At 40.2% G+C, this 16,123-nt stretch overlaps 2 protein-coding genes across 6 annotated transcripts; both read left to right on the forward strand.

Annotated features, from left to right (window-relative positions):
* The first annotated feature begins 1,825 nt into the window (after positions 1-1,825).
* On the forward strand, positions 1,826-6,123 carry LOC102711914 (exosome complex component RRP41 homolog). 3 transcript variants are annotated; one of them, XM_040527872.1, is made up of 13 exons: positions 1,826-2,193; positions 2,285-2,400; positions 2,473-2,519; positions 2,637-2,697; positions 3,182-3,223; positions 3,301-3,368; positions 3,818-3,896; positions 3,988-4,024; positions 4,338-4,454; positions 4,633-4,718; positions 4,938-5,027; positions 5,190-5,247; positions 5,808-6,123. In XM_040527872.1, the coding sequence occupies exons 2-12, from the start codon at positions 2,344-2,346 to the stop codon at positions 5,232-5,234; spliced, it is 729 nt and encodes a 242-aa protein (XP_040383806.1). In that variant the 5' UTR covers positions 1,826-2,193; positions 2,285-2,343; the 3' UTR covers positions 5,235-5,247; positions 5,808-6,123. The 3 variants fall into 3 exon arrangements, with proteins under 3 accessions (XP_040383806.1, XP_040383805.1, XP_040383804.1); XM_040527871.1 differs by lacking the exon at positions 5,808-6,123 and adding an exon at positions 4,504-4,552 and having other exon boundaries at positions 1,829-2,193; positions 4,338-4,405; positions 5,190-5,757; XM_040527870.1 differs by lacking the exon at positions 5,808-6,123 and having other exon boundaries at positions 1,829-2,193; positions 5,190-5,757.
* Positions 6,124-10,628: 4,505 nt separating this feature from the next.
* Positions 10,629-16,123, forward strand: LOC102712566 (acetyl-CoA acetyltransferase, cytosolic 1-like). 3 transcript variants are annotated; one of them, XM_006660400.3, is made up of 15 exons: positions 10,629-10,771; positions 10,888-10,942; positions 11,349-11,447; positions 11,528-11,701; positions 11,803-11,908; positions 12,255-12,393; positions 13,006-13,083; positions 13,373-13,438; positions 13,954-14,039; positions 14,733-14,832; positions 15,039-15,149; positions 15,253-15,294; positions 15,473-15,559; positions 15,798-15,895; positions 16,002-16,123. In XM_006660400.3, the coding sequence occupies exons 2-14, from the start codon at positions 10,915-10,917 to the stop codon at positions 15,885-15,887; spliced, it is 1,206 nt and encodes a 401-aa protein (XP_006660463.1). In that variant the 5' UTR covers positions 10,629-10,771; positions 10,888-10,914; the 3' UTR covers positions 15,888-15,895; positions 16,002-16,123. The 3 variants fall into 3 exon arrangements, with proteins under 3 accessions (XP_006660463.1, XP_015696872.1, XP_006660462.1); XM_015841386.2 differs by having other exon boundaries at positions 10,634-10,771; positions 10,881-10,942; positions 15,798-15,900; XM_006660399.3 differs by having other exon boundaries at positions 10,634-10,771; positions 15,798-15,900.

Here is a 16,123-nt window from a genome sequence, read left to right on the forward strand (position 1 = left end):
CCGTCCAAACGTTTCTCACGTAAGCTTTCCGTCCTACCAGAGAGCGGCATGAGGTTAGAAATGTGATTTTTCAAAATACAAAATTAAATTTGGAAATTATTTAATAAAAAATCTAAAATCTAAAAAATTCCTCCGAGCTCCCTCTCCTCTTGCCTTCCTCCACCCCAAGGGCCTGTTTGAGATAATTTTTCCCAGTTGCAGCTTTCCCAGGCTGTTTTTGGCAGAAGCTGTCTCAAACCGTTCAAAGCTTCTAAGAATCTATAATTACAGATTCTGAAAAATGAACTAAGAATCCAAAAGCTGGAGAAGCTGGGTTTAGGAGCTTTTTTAGATTCTCAAGCTACCAAGAAGCTGCTTCTCGGAATCTAAAGTTCCCCCAAACAGGCCCTAAGTCGCTGTCGCCACCCCGTCTCGCGATTCCGCCACCGCCAGAAAGGCACACTCGCACCGAAGAATCCCTCTCCGGTGGCAGATTTGGCATGGGGGCGGCCCGAGCAGGGTCTTGAGTCCCCACTACCGTCCATAATCCCATGGAGACCCTCATAAGCCCCCCTAAAAATTTCTACCATTGTTTCCTCAGATGAGAGGGTTGGAGTTCTTCAGTTCATCTGTTTCTGACTAGTCTGGCAGCTGGAGGTGGAAGATGAAGGCCGTATTCGGCATGGGGGTGTAAGTTAACTTACCTCTGGCGTGGAAAATGCAGTAATAGATTATTACATGATTAATTAATTATTAAAAAATATAAAAAAGATTGATATGATTTTTTAAAACAACTTTCCTATAAATTATTTTTGCAAAAATACACTGTTTAGCAGTTCGGAAAGCGTGCGTGTGGAAAACAAGGAAGTTAAGTTAACTTAGGCACCAGGCGAACGCGACCGAATTCAGTTGGGCTATTATGAAAGGGGGCTGCTACCCTACGGGACCCCGTTTTGAAAACATGATGATATCGATGAGGTATCAAACACGATACCTCGTCGGTATCAGATCCGATACTAGAAACAACATGATTCCGACGATGTATCAAACACAATACCTCGTTGGTGTCAGATTCGGTACTAGAAACAAGATGATTCCAATGAGGTATCAAACATGATACTTCATCGGTATTAGATCTGATACTGACACGAAATGATTTCGACGAGGTAACAAACATATACCTCTCGGTATCAGATCTGATACCACACTAGTATCAGGTGATACCAGTATGGTAACATCTGATGCTCGGTTAGTATCACTCAAAAGCTTTTGAATCCTTATCGTCGTCGTTGTCGCCGCCACCGTCGCGAGCTTTTGTTTGATTTGATTCTTTTTGTTTTGGTTTTGGTTTCCTGTGAATTGTGAGCTTGTGATCTATGAAGAAGCATCGGTTTTGTAGGTTGGCTGGGAAGGTGGCGGTGATCACCGGCGTGCCTAGTGGCATCGGCAAGGCGACAACAGCGGAGTTCATCAGGAACAGCGCCAAGGTCATCATTGTTGACGTCCAGGACAACCTCGGCCGCGCCGTCACATCGGAGCTCGGCATGCATACACGCGTTGTAATGTCATGGACAAGGCGCATGTCGCCGTGGCCGTCAACCTCGTGGTAGCGCGACACGACCACCTCAATGCTCTCATCAAACAACGTCAGCGTCGTGGAGAGATCGTATGGTCGTATCCCATCGTCGATAGAGAGACCGTTCTCTAGTATTCCTGGCTATGAAAAGAAGCCCAAAAAAATTTATTTATTTGGCTCGGCCCACTTCGAACACAACTATAGCCGTCATTTCCACCTGTTTCCATGCAGACCGTCGGTTCCCATCCAAATCCACATCTCCTCCTCCTCCCCACCACCCCAATACCCTAATCCCCACTCCCCGCCACCCAGTTCCAAGCAACGCAGGCGCAAGCATCTCTGCAAGCAGGAGGCAGCGGCCGGCCGGCCAACGGCGGGCGCGCGCCGCGGCGAGGCGACGGGCGACGGCAGAAGCTGCGGAGGCGGCTGGAGTGCGTGCGGCGCGCGGCGCGCGGCGCGGCAGGGAGGTCGGCGGACGGCGGAGGCGGGCAAGCGGCGCGGCAGGGAGGCCGGCGGGCAGCGGGGGGCGGCAGGGGCGCAACCGCGCTGGGCAGCCAGTGGGCGGCGCCTAGCTAGGCGACAGCCGGCAGGCGCTCAGGCGAGCCGCTTCTAGCGGCGGACGGCGCAGGCTGCAGCAGGTGGCACCGGCGACATCCAAGATTTATATGTGAGGTTGTTTCAATTTATATTGCCCTACTTTGTTGAGCCCCCCCTATTGTTTTTTGCTAGATCCGCCCCTGTCCCTCTCGCATCCTCCCCGGCGGGGCTGGTGACGGGATCGTCCGGCGATGGAGCACGTGAACCCTCTCACCGGCTTCCGCGTCGACGGCCGGCGCCCCAACGAGGTGACCCTCCGCCCTCTTTCCCCCTGCACTTGTTCACCCGCAGTACTATCTTACACTGGCCGGGTTTCGCAGATGCGGCAGCTCAAGGGTGAGGTGGGCGTCGTTGCTAGGGCCGACGGGTGAGAGAAACTTCTATATGCCAATGGTTTCAGAACTATCATATTGGAGTTTCGTTGCTGGTGTTCGTTGTGGCTTCTGATTGGAGCATGTAAATTTGTGCTTGTTTGTTTGCGCAGGTCGGCAATGTTCGAGATGGGCAACACCAGGGTTATTGCCGCTGTCTACGGCCCTCGAGAGGTTGTTTGCTTGATCTGATTACCGTGGTTTCTCGTGCATAGACGGTAGGCCATGTGGATGACATGCTTGATGAAATGCCCACGTGGTATTTACTGTCAATGTCTAGCCTATCTTATACTCGGAATTACGATGATTGACCGACTTTTGCAGTGTTTTTCAGAAGGCATGATAGGATGGATTGATGTTTAATTAAGCTAAGACATTTAAAAAAACCATATAACATGTCTGAGGACTCAAAACCAATGAATTTCACTTGAAGACATGTGATATGGTTCCTCAATGAGACACTATATAGCTGAAAATGACTATCGTAGGTTGGAACCTTTTGCTAATGGATGCAATTGATACCTCCTGTGGTTCTCCATTGTGTTGCTCTGCTATTGCTTTTATAATTTCTCTTACCCCCCTACCCAAAAGAGATCATGCGCACACAGCTCTTTGCTAATTATCATCTCATGAAATGTTTGTGCTTTTGGGCTTTCAGGTCCAAAACAAAGGTCAACAAGTCAGCAGCAAAGAGGCTTTGGTAAAGTTTCATTGTCCACACACATTCATCATCAAAACTCTTTTTCTAGGATGCATTCCTGAGAAATGTGTCTGCAGGTGCGTTGTGAGTATAGGATGGCAGATTTTAGTACTGGGGATCGAAGGAGAAAGCCAAAGGGTGACAGGTATGTTCCAGATTGAATAACAAAATCTGACGAAAAGTAACTCATTTGTTTATAGTAATAGGTTGTCTTTTATTACTGAGATTTGACATAAGTAATGGGCATGTGCTGCCATTTCCAAAATATCGCAAATGCCCTTTCATGTGAAAACTTGAATATTCTAAAGGCCTCCTTACTTAAACGTCACACTAGCTAATTTTGGTATTTTCAAATTTTGGTAAGGTTGATTTTGGCATCAAACTAAACATGCCCAATATTTTTTGGTTATTTTTTATCCTGTTTCCACGAAGGTATTCTCTAATCAAACTGTAAGTGTTCCCTTTTGGGGCCTCTAGCATAATGTGGCAAGTAAAATAGTCTTAATTTGGATTGCATAAACATGTACTGGATGTCCCATTTTACACAACTTTAGTTGTAAGCTATAGACTATTAAAGCTGCAATCATGTGACAGGCGATCAACAGAAATTTCACTTGTTATCCGGCAAACAATGGAGGCAAGCATTTTAACACATTTAATGCCACGTTCACAGGTTAGTTCCTTGTATTTAGTTATTCTTCAAGGAACTTAAATTTTCAATGACATCTTGATCCACTATCAATGCTTATTATTCTTGTTCACAGATTAATATATTTGTCCAAGTTCTTCAAGCTGATGGTGGTGAGTGCACTTTCAGATCTTTCAAGCTTCGATCTTCACTCCATATACCTTGTGTTCCATCCAATATTTATGCTAGAACTGTCTTTTTTTTCTTTGGCAAACCAAAGCAATGCAAAACTATCTTCTTGTCCAGAAAAGAGGCTGATTAAATCTGTGTTTTTCTACCAAATAACGATACATGCACTTGAAAATTGGAATGCCTACCAATTCCAGTGACTTCTTTTTTGTTGCTTAGTCCAGCTACAGCACATTTGCCTATTTATGAATGCTTTTGATTTCTAACATATTTTGAATATGACTCTGTGCTTAACAGGTACAAGGGCTGCATGCATCAATGCTGCAACACTAGCACTTGCAGATGCTGGGATTCCCATGCGAGACATCGTTACATCTTGCAGTGCTGGTTATCTGTGTTCTACTCCTTTGCTCGGTATGACATTGTTATACAATCTCTCTATAAAGAATTACCCATGCGAGACATCGTTACATCTTGCAGTGCTGGTTATCTGTGTTCTACTCCTTTGCTCGGTATGACATTGTTATACAATCTCTCTAGAAAGAACCATCGGACATTAAGAAGCCTAAATCATTTTAATATGCTATTTCAGATCTAAATTATATAGAAGACAGCGCTGGAGGTCCAGATGTCACTGTTGGCATTCTTGCAAAGATGGACAAAGTTACTCTTCTGCAGGTCACAAAATATCGTTGGTTACTTTTGATTGCTGCAAGTTTTTTTAAATCTCCTAGTTCTTTCATCTATACACACAAACAGCACAACCACAATTCTTCATACAATCTGCTCTCTCATGGAACACTTCTCGTGCCATTTTTATGCTGAAGAGCATAGTTTTTTTTGGGTAAAACTTCTAAGAGCTCAAAAGCAAGGCTAACGCTTGGAAGTTATTTACAGATGGATGCAAAATTACCAATGGATACATTTGAAACTGTAATGGAACTTGCAATTGAAGGCTGCAAAGCTATTGCAAAATACATCCGAGAGGTAAATAATACTTTGTTGCTTAGGCCCATTATTGCTGGTTGCATTTATTTATCTTGATTTTTTCTGCATTGACTTATCCACCCACCATTGGCATAAAGCAGCTGACCAGTTTCCTTTATGTGAATAGTCAGGATTTTACTTATGTCCACTATGATGAAACAGGTGCTATTGGAGAACACAAAACGGCTGGAGTGCCAGCGTTGTTAGTTAAAGCTCGCAGGTGAAGCCCTCTTCTATCGAGCTGCCTTTGACTGGTTTTCTGATAATCAGGTTCCTTAGGGATTCAAAGATTAATGGTGTCATCCAAATACATAATGAAGATAACCAACACATCACCCGAATTCGACCTATGCTGATTAAGAACAGTTTCTTTGCCATATATTTGCCATCGGTTTCAAAATTATGTGGAGCTGGAGGTTGCAAAATTATATTTGCCAACTGTTTAAATTATTCCATGGCATTTCCTGGTCAAATAGTACAAATCCAATATGGAGTTATTTGATCATTTTCTGACGTACTTGCTATCTGAGTGTTCATACCAGTGATGATCAAGTCTCACGTGTTCAAGTGTTATCTTCATTATAAATTGCGTCATTCATGCTATCACGTAATTATCAGCCATTGGATAAAAGTCTCAATCTGTCAATGTCACGACCCAAAGTCTCAATTTATTTGTGAAGGGTACTAGGCAGGATGTGGAGTTTTCAGACCAAAAGTACGGTTCCATTTACTTCAACTTGCTAGTATATTGCTGATCACGTAATCCGGGTCTCGGACCAGACTCTTTGTATCAGGCCACTTCCTGCAGCAGACAAGGCTTCATTCGGAAGTGAAGATTGACAGCATCATTAGCATACGATTGATTAAGTAGACAGCATCCCTGGGACTGGACGTCACCACCCCCACTCAAACATCTCATCCTGACTAGTTCCGTGCAAATCAAATAGCAAGAATAATGAGTATACTACACATAGTCAGCAAGATTGATATTGGTACACTGTTAAAAATGATTACAAGTTGTTGTTCATAACCATTTCATTATAAAGGATGTTAAATATATTAGTTGAGTGATACACACTCGGCAGAAATTATAATAATCATCGTAATCTTATTCCATCCGCCTATCTTTAGGAAAATCAAATAGCAAGAATAATACGAGTATATTACACATAGTCAGCAAGACTGATATTAGTATATTGTTAAAAAGTTATTCATAACCATTTCATTATAAAGGATGTTAAATATATTTGGTGAGTGATACACACTCGGCAGAGATATTATAATAATCATCCTAATCGTGTTCCATCCGCCTATCATTATCTTTATATATACTAATTGAAGGCCCTCATATGTGAGATTTTTTTTATTTCTTGTACTTTTTAAAAACAATATTTTATTAATAGATCCTGCACAATTTTATTTCCAAAACCGAACATTTTATATGGCCCGACATTTTACTATGGCAAAAAGTGTCACGCAGACATATACTGTCCACCGCCAATAGTATTGTCAGTTTAGCTGTGTGTCTGTAATTAGGGTATGTATAGCAGTATAGACAATTATTGTCTATTTGATATATACATATAGCTAAACAGACCATCCAATTCACATGCATTTGATTTTTTTTATTTCATGCCACTTTTGCTAGAGGAGCACATGAGGCAGTGACGAATGGCCCTTAGCAGTGGTGGCGATGATAACAGTGTGGTGGACAACGGGTGGTGGCTCTCGTGCACAAACCAAATCATGCTCTAGCGTCAATGGAGCTCGGTGTCAATCGTTGCATTGCCATCTACACCATGATGTGCTGCTCCTGGCTGACCATCCATGCTCACCTTCGTGGGTTTCGTGGTTGGCAGTCTGCTCTGTGGCGTCCCCATTGGTGTCTCCCCACCTCGTCACGCCGCCGACGGGGACGGGGTTTGTGCCTGTCACCCATGCCGCTATTGCATCTTTTTGCTATTTCTTGCATGGCTGGCTTGTGTTGTAGTGGCGAGGAAGAGAAGACGGCATGGGGGACTCTGCAAGGTGAGTCACTGACCGTCATCGCCACCTCAACCGAAGGCCACTACCTGCCATGGTGCCACCGCCAAGGGCCACAACATCTTGTCCTTCTTTGTTGAAAATGACATGAAATCAAAAAGTCCATAGTCCCAATGGCATTTTATCAAAGACATACAAATTGAATGGTAGAAAATTAAACACATGTGAATCTGAAGGCATATTTCAAATTTGCCATCGGGACGATGTGGTTTGTTTGGACTTGATGAAGCCGTCACCAATCATGTTGCCATACTCCCTAGATGTCTAGATGTTTATTTCACCAGCTTTGAATAAATCTGTTAGACTTTTAAGTTTTGTCTAAATTCATTCATCAATGAATATATATAATTTAATATGTGTCTAGATTCATTAGCATCTATATAAATCTAGGCAATACTAGAAAAGTGTTACGTTACGAAACGGAGTGAGTACTCATTAGCTTCCTCACTTTCGATCTTGTTGCTCCTTAAAATTTTTTTTTATTGCTAGGAGACAATGCCCCTTGATCCCTCCTCCGATTGCTCATGGACAAGGTAGATATAGAGGAGAGAGTGTGTGTAAAAGTCTAGATAGGTAGGTATGGTAGAGAGAGAGCATGTTGATTTTATTTGATACAAAGTCTATCTTTTAGATTGGAAGAAGCTAAAATAGAGAGCATATAATTCTCTGTTAATTAGGCACTGGTTAAAGTTGCCACCTAATTTCATTGCTTATTCGATGCCCATCAAGACTTATGGGGATTGAAGAGAGACATAGTAATTACTACCGCATCAATTTCATAATCCATTTTATAATGTAAAACTTTTTAGCATGACTTACATTAACACATCTAGACATATATATAAATAATATACATGATCAATAAATATATATAGGCATTAAAAAGTCTTACAATAAGTAATTGACGAGATATGGAAAACTTTGTTCAAAGAACATTCTGGTGCATACGAATTATTAGCATTGAGAAGTGATGTCCATCAATAAATGTGTATATACTACTACTCAACAAGAAATCTATTTAGACTGTACATAAATAAGTTTCCTTTTGTCAATATAACAAAGAATATGCTGTCGTAATTGATGATACATATGCTTTACTCACTCTGTCCCAAAATAAATTTAGTTTTTAGTTTTTTAATATAATATTTGACTCTTTCTCTTATTAAAAATATTGCGATTAATTTTTTTATTTTTATTAGATAATAAACATGAATATTACTTTACGCAGGAGTAACTTTTTTGAGTTTTTATATAAATTTTTAATTTTTTATATAAATTTTTCAAATAAGACGGATTATCAAATGTTGGATACTGGAATCAAAAATAATAATAAAGTCTTCTTGGCACAGAGCCAATAGCTACTAAGGTCATGGATTACGTCATTCCAAAAAAAAAAAAAAGGTCATGGATTACGATAAACCTTACTTGCGGTAACTGTATTTGAAGTATTTTTAGCGTTTGTCTTTTCATCTAACTTTTACTCCATATACACGATATACTCGTAGAGAGACAATATAATCGTATAAGAAATTTTGTCCAAGCATACATAGTCCTAAAGAAACATTATAGACTCTCTTTCTTTGGCCTTAGGCTTTAGCTTAAGCCAGTTTATTGATTTTTTTGGGATTATGGTTTACTACGCAGTAGGGCATGCTCGCTCCCCCGTTTCTAAACCTACTTTCCTTCGTTTTTCAGGCACACACTTCTCGAACTACTAAGCAGGTATACTTTTTGCGAAATTTTTTTATAAAATAGTTGTTTTAAAAAATCATATTAATCTATTTTTTATTTTTTAAATAATTAATTAATCATCTACTAATTTATTACTATATTTTCCGCGCCAGATAACTAACCCACCTTCCCCTCCACCGAACGTGGCCTAGCTTAAAGCATCTCCAACAACTTAGCTATTTGACTCTCCAAGCTAAATTTTATCAATCTTATCTAAAATTTATACTGTAACAGATTTGCCAACCGGGCTGGCTAAACTACTTCCACTGCTAGCCAATGTTGGCCAGCCAAAAGATACTTGTCAAACGTGGGTCCTATGCTTGGGCCCACCATCTCCTTTTGTCCTCCCAGTCTCCCACCCATGTCGAGCTCAACCAGTCGAGACCGTCGCCGCCGCTAAGACCGGCCGAGACTGCCGCCAGCCAAGGCAGCCGCTGCCTGCTGAGATCGCTGGCGCCACCGAGAACTCCGTTGCCGTCCAGATCCGAGCGAGCCAGTCACTGGCTCTCGCCGCTCACCGGGGACGACCGCCCGCCCCGCGCCGGCCGCTCGCTAGGGATGACCGCTACCGACATCCGCCCGCCTCGCCGCTCACCGCTGCCTTGCTGCAAAAATCTTCACACTGCATTACATGGAATTGATTTTTTATGTGTGAATATAATTAACGAATGCACTTACAAAGTGAAATTGGTTTATTGCACTTACAAAGAGGAGGAAGAAGGTTAACAGAGACTGTCGTATTGTGATAGATTTGTAATGGAGAGAGTAGATAGAGAGGGTGTTGAAGTGAACAATGACTTTGACTTGTCAAATCAAAGGGATAGCTGGTTATATAGATGTTTGGAGAGTCTATTTTAAAGAGGGTGTAAGAGATGCTCGCTTTAAATTTAATAGTGCACCTACTATCATCTTCTCCTACCAGTGTACGACCTCTGTCCTATAATAACTTTATTTTCGAATTTGTGTCCAACCGTTTGACCATTCGTCTAATTACAAAAATTTGTTAAAAAATTTTAAAAAGTATGTCACGCATAAAGTACTATTTATATTTTACCATCCAATAACAATAAAAATATTAATCACAAAAAAATTCAAATAAGACGAAGAGTTAAATATTGTATCTAAGAACTAAAAAATAAACTTAAATAGTGAGCTGAATTTATGTCACAGATTAAATTACCAATCTTGTCTCCTACCACCTGTATCCGACGGCTAGTATGTAAGCAGAGAGTACTAGACTGACTAGAGGGAAGAAGCATCTTAGACTCATCTTGATCGTCATAGGGGTATTAACGGAACGGATTCGGATGGATAGTTGTCGTATCATATCCTAAACTATATTTTTTAAGCGGATACGGAGCGGGTGTGGATGTTTACGGATGCGGATACGAATTGTTGCAGATGTCAGAAATGGTGCGGAGTCGGTTCGGAAATAGATTATTATGATCGGATGTGATAGGTACATGTAATCAATACATTGTCATTCAATATTTAATTAAAAATAATTGAGCTATTGATGGACTTTTGATAGAGTGCTTTATGAGCTAAAAACTTAGATTATCCACTAAAATGTCTATCGGATAATCCAGTAAGAAAATGGGATAATCTGTATCCACCGAATATTAAGTTATTAACCATACCACATCTGTATCCGAATCCGTAACTCACCATCCGAATCCGACTTCGTGTCTAAAGGATAACGGATAGTTATAAATCTCTGCCGTATGCTTAATTCAAGCTGTTTCGGATCGGGATGCCTTGATCGATCTCCCATCCCTCCCTCCCTCCACCCTGCCGTTGCACGTTCCCGTGTCGTTTTCCTCCACCACCGCGATCTCCTACCCCCTAAACCCCTCCGCCTCGTTCACTCCGCCCGCCGCCAGATCCAGCGCTCCTCCACTCCCCTCCCTCTCCTTCTCTCTTCCTCCTCCGAAGCCCGGGGGCCGGATTCGCCTCCACACCTCTAGACGGTAAGCTGCTCAGCGAACCCATCGCGGTGCTTGCTTGCTTGCCATGGCCGGATCGCCTCCTCTGCACGCGCAGTCGGAATCACGCGTCTTGTAACACGCCTTAGTCTAGTTTGCAGGTCGGAGCGCTGGACCTTGGAGGGGCCATGGCTTCGGACAACGTTGGCTCAAGAGGTATTATTAATCATCTCCTGTTGTCGCCATTTTTTTCCTTTTTATTTTACTGAACCGCACTTCAAGTTATCAAATTTTGATCTCATACGCTGCAAGGAGGACAAAAAAGAGAATATTTTGATTGTTTTGGGGGGCTTCATTCTGCCAAATCCATTTTGCTTTGGGTGCTTTCATGCGAAAGTTACTTGTCAAAATTGTAAACAGGAATGAATAAACGGGGAAATTGGATTTAAATCTTGCATCGAGTTGCTAACTTCCCTGCTCGACATGTTTGTTCATTCCACCAGAGGACAGAGTATACCTTGCTCTGCAATCAACATGTGTTGACCATTACAACTATATACTGGTAAAGGCACTGTGATGGACTGCAAAAATAATATTTTTGTTTTTACTTCCATGGTGACAGACGTATGTGTTGTTGGGGTTGCACGCACCCCTATGGGTGGCTTCCTAGGTTCCCTATCTTCCTTGTCAGCTACTAAACTTGGTTCCGTAGCAATTGAAGGTGATATCAATATCTTCTCATATATGTATAGTTGTTCTTTTTAACCCAAATAGTACTAACATGATCGATGCGGTGTCCAGCTGCTCTGAAGAGGGCAAATGTTGATCCAGCCCTTGTGCAAGAGGTCTTTTTTGGTAATGTGTTGAGTGCTAATTTGGGGCAAGCTCCAGCAAGACAAGCTGCTTTAGGTGCAGGGATACCAAACACGGTTGTTTGCACCACAGTTAACAAAGTTTGTGCGTCTGGCATGAAAGGTTGGAATTGATGAGGAATTTTTTTTTAATTCCTCCATCCACATTTTCAAGAAATTATGTATTAATCTGACCATGATGCTGTTTTTATTTCCTTTCTGCAGCGACGATGTTTGCAGCGCAGTCAATTCTATTGGGCATCAATGATATTGTTGTGGCTGGTGGCATGGAAAGCATGTCAAATGCTCCCAAATACATTGCTGAAGCTAGGTCTGCAGAGTGTTCTTTTGGTTGTATCCTGATACAATGCAATTGAAGAAAGTACAACCAAAATTTAGTTGGTCGACAATAGTATATCAGGACTTGTAAATATGAAAATTTAAAATTTGCATTTCAAAAACTTTCTGTAGAGCCTTATTTCTAAATGATTTCATGTGCACATTGCTTTCTCTGTACTTGAGTACTTCTGTAAATGAACCATAACTTTATAAGTGTATTACCATTCACCTTCAGTATGGTAACTGGACAAACATCTCAGTTTAAAATTTTAAACTATATGATATTCTTTGTTTTGGTTTAAGTGCAATTTTAATTTATGGATGTAGTATATTTGCAGAAAAGGATCTCGTTTTGGACATGACACTCTTGTTGATGGCATGCTTAAAGATGGCCTTTGGGATGTATATGGTGATTTTGCCATGGGAAATTGTGCCGAGCTTTGTGCTGACAATCATGCTCTGACAAGAGAAGACCAGGTATCTTATTGGTACTAGAAACAGGAGTAGCTGCCTTCTCTTGTAACTTGTAATGATATTCTTACATTTGTCTACTTGGCATAAAAAACCAAAACCTAGTTATTTCTTCTAGATTATTGTGTGCATAAACAATAGTTGGTTCTTTCCAGAGTGCACAGAAGTTTTTATGGTCCATAACTCGATACAGACTGAATTTTGTATGGTATGGACCAATATTGCATAACTGCAAGGAGCCTCCACTTTCTATACTAGGGATTCTCCATATGGAGTAGCCAGGGTAGATTCATATGATGTGCCATATCAGTAAACAAACCTTCTGATTTGCTTGCTTACAAGGAACTTGTTATAACTATTGTGAAAGGAAAAATGTTTTGTTTCTTTATATTCTTGTTCACGATATATAATCATTTTTTTCATATAAGTTACTCACTAAACAACATATTTTTGTAAGTATTTTCACTTTTATTCTGGAGGAAGTTGATATGTAGCACACTATTATAAGAACTGTCAGATGTCTTTGTGACCCTTTGATTTGATGCAATACTTTTATTATACTTCATAATGCATATATTTATCATTAGTGACATCTGACATTTTGTAATTCTTCTATAGGATGCCTATGCTATTCAAAGCAACGAGCGTGGAATTGCGGCTCGCAACAGTGGTGCTTTTGCCTGGGAGATTGTTCCGGTGATTTTCTGTCAGTCTGTCACTACAAGTTTTATTACTAACCAAATGGCATTAGTTGCAACCGATTTCAAATAATTTAGCACAGTTTTAAATTTGGTAGGCTGTATATATTTCTTGGGAAAAAACACAATTATACATCAATCCTTGTATATCACCTTATTGTAAACTGCACACACAAATGATATAATTATCCAGAGAAGATCACACCAACTCTGGGCTCACCTGTCACCAGTCACCACCACTAGGTTCTTTTCATGTGATTTTCTTTCATTATCTTCTTTGCATCCAGATTGAAGTTCCTGTTGGGAGAGGGAAACCACCAGTACTTGTTGACAAAGATGAGGGCCTGGACAAGGTAAAAATATGACACGATAAACTATGCATTGTATTTTAGTTAGTCCCTCCATCCAACAATATAAGGATGTCTGGAGTTTTTTCTTTTGTTGGAAAAGATTAAGATTGAGATGAGGGAGGATTATGATTGGTTGAGATGGGAGGTAGGTGGAAAAAATAAATGATGGATGGTTGTGATTGGTTGAGATGAGTGTGTAGGTGAGGATGTCCTTATTTTCTTGGACAAATTTGCAAATTCTAGATGTCATATTACTCGAAGGAGGGAGTCGCATTTACCAGTAGCTGCAATTTTCTTTGAAGAAATAACCAAAATTTTTGGACCAGCCTATGTCTCCAAGCTTAACTTACTTTTCATGCTAATAGGCACTAGGCTCAAGAACATGTTAGTAGGCAGTAGAATCTTTTTTTTGGCATAGTTTTTGAAAGTTTGCCGACTAAAAGATCACATTTGAACATTTGTGTATTATTTTAATGCCATAATGCTACTATGGAATTTGATCATCATGTGTCTCTTAGTTTGACCCAGTGAAACTGAAGAAGCTCCGTCCTAGTTTCAAGGAGAATGGTGGTACTGTTACTGCTGGGAATGCTTCTAGTATAAGGTGCTTGCTTCTGCATTTAATTTAGCTTCTTTTTAAGACTTGTGAGGTACATGATTTTAGAACAACTGATGTTAGCATAACATGTTGTATGATCAGTGATTTACACAGCTAGGATGTAAATGGGCTGAAAGATGTAAGCAGAATGTGTTGTATGATCAATTAGTGATTTACACAAGTATGTGCAAATAATGAAGGACTTATTATTTAGGTATTATTTTATTGCAGTCTTGTAGTTTCTTCTTTCACTAGGTGTTGCATTTGATTTGTTTTCCCTGTTATCCTCTGTAGCCAAATTCAACTGTTGTCCTTCCAAATAGTCATGTAGTGTTTTTTTTATTTTCTTAGTACTATTTCTATTAAAATAAAAAGGAGAAATTCCTTAGGTACCACTAAAATTTCACCCATCCCCTGTATGCCACTTGTCCCACATTGTTGAGTCATCAGTGGCATCTAAGGGATGAATGAGATTATCTTTTCCATGGCATATAAGGAATTATCCCAAAAAATAAATTTTGAGGTCTGTATATAAAGATCATTCTTGCTTAAGGTAAGGTGAGAGCCGTCTTCATCTCAATTTTCACTTGCATCCTTTGTTCATCAATTTCTATCAAATTAGTGTGTAAAGTCCCCTGGTATATTTGTTATCCAGCGAGAATGCGATGCTTGTTAGCTAATTCGTTTTACATGGAACAGTGATGGTGCTGCCGCATTAGTATTGGTGAGTGGGCAGAAGGCTCAAGAACTTGGACTGCAAGTTATTGCAAGGATCAAAGGATTTGCAGATGCAGCTCAAGTAAGCCACAGTATCACTTTTAATCTCAATTAAAGAACCTTGGGCCCTCTTTGAGGTACCTTTATAAATTGATATGGTTTGTCAACAGAAATAATAATCCACATCAGTGGAATACCTTTTGTGTTTTACTAATCGAAGGTTATTCGCTATCTCGATTTCTAATCAGAAATTATATTGTTAACTCAGTTATCAATTTTATTATGCAGGCTCCTGAACTATTTACCACTTCCCCGGCACTTGCCATACCAAAGGCTCTCATGAATGCTGGCTTGGAGTCCTCATGTGTTGATTACTATGAAATTAACGAAGCTTTTTCAGTATGAAACAATTGTGTATACTCTACTTATTAGTTATTCCTTTTTCGTAATTATAATTTGTTCTAAATATTCTAATGGTATTTATTTCTGTTTATCAACACAGGCTGTTGCACTTGCAAATCAAAAGCTTCTTGGCATTCCTTCAGTAAGCTGCCTTAGTTCAATAATAATTACTTTTGGAACTAGTTTTTTTAGACAAAAAATTGTTCCCAGAAAATGCATGAATTCTCTTTACTATTTGGCATTCACTGGCAATCTTTAGTGCAGTCTAAACTACAGATATTAGCTCCTTATATTTTCTGTGCGATTATTTGTTCTTGTAGGAAAAGATTAATGTACATGGTGGAGCTGTGTCCTTAGGACACCCTCTTGGATGCAGTGGTGCTCGCATTTTGGTCACCCTTATTGGTGTAAGTTTTACCTTGAATTGTTCTTTTGTTCTGTGATTTTCTGAGTAAGATCCTCCTGTTTTGGAACTCTCTTCCATGCTCTTTTAATTGTACTGTCATATTTCTTTTGCCCCTTTTCTCTTGTTTGGTCTCCTTTACTCTCTTCAAGTATTCTCAGTTGTCTTTTATTTTGAACATTGCATCTGGAGTACTTAGTCCCTGATATATAAAAAAAAACTTAACATTGTCGTTTCAACAGGTTCTTAGGGAAAAAGGTGCCAAAATCGGGGTTGCTGGTGTCTGCAATGGCGGAGGTGGAGCATCTGCTCTTGTTCTTGAGCTCGCATAAGAAAACTCGTAAGGTGCAATACACCTGTCGTTTTTAGTACATGATATATAATTGACAGATCCTCCCGTCATTTTTGGGTCAGGTGCTAACTGGTACCAACTTATGATGTTGCAGGTGCAGCTATATCCAGCTCCCAGGATGTTTGTGTACTCTAGTTTATTTGATTATCTGATTTAGCTGTTTGGACATTCTTTTATCTTAATAACTGGGTAATAAAGCATGTTTGTTGTGCCAAA

The sequence above is a fragment of the Oryza brachyantha genome, chromosome 9 (assembly GCF_000231095.2).
Source record: "Oryza brachyantha chromosome 9, ObraRS2, whole genome shotgun sequence".
Lineage (NCBI taxonomy): Eukaryota > Viridiplantae > Streptophyta > Magnoliopsida > Poales > Poaceae > Oryza > Oryza brachyantha.

Coding starts and splice junctions, on each gene's coding strand:
- LOC102711914 (XM_040527872.1), top strand. CDS start 2,344: ATGGAGCACGTGAACCCTCTCACCGGCTTCCGCGTCGACGGCCGGCGC. Junction 2,401..2,472: donor ACGGCCGGCGCCCCAACGAG/GTGACCCTCCGC, acceptor CGGGTTTCGCAG/ATGCGGCAGCTCAAGGGTGA. Junction 2,520..2,636: donor GTCGTTGCTAGGGCCGACGG/GTGAGAGAAACT, acceptor TTGTTTGCGCAG/GTCGGCAATGTTCGAGATGG.
- LOC102712566 (XM_006660400.3), top strand. CDS start 10,915: ATGGCTTCGGACAACGTTGGCTCAAGAG. Junction 10,943..11,348: donor GGACAACGTTGGCTCAAGAG/GTATTATTAATC, acceptor CCATGGTGACAG/ACGTATGTGTTGTTGGGGTT. Junction 15,560..15,797: donor TTTTGGTCACCCTTATTGGT/GTAAGTTTTACC, acceptor TCGTTTCAACAG/GTTCTTAGGGAAAAAGGTGC.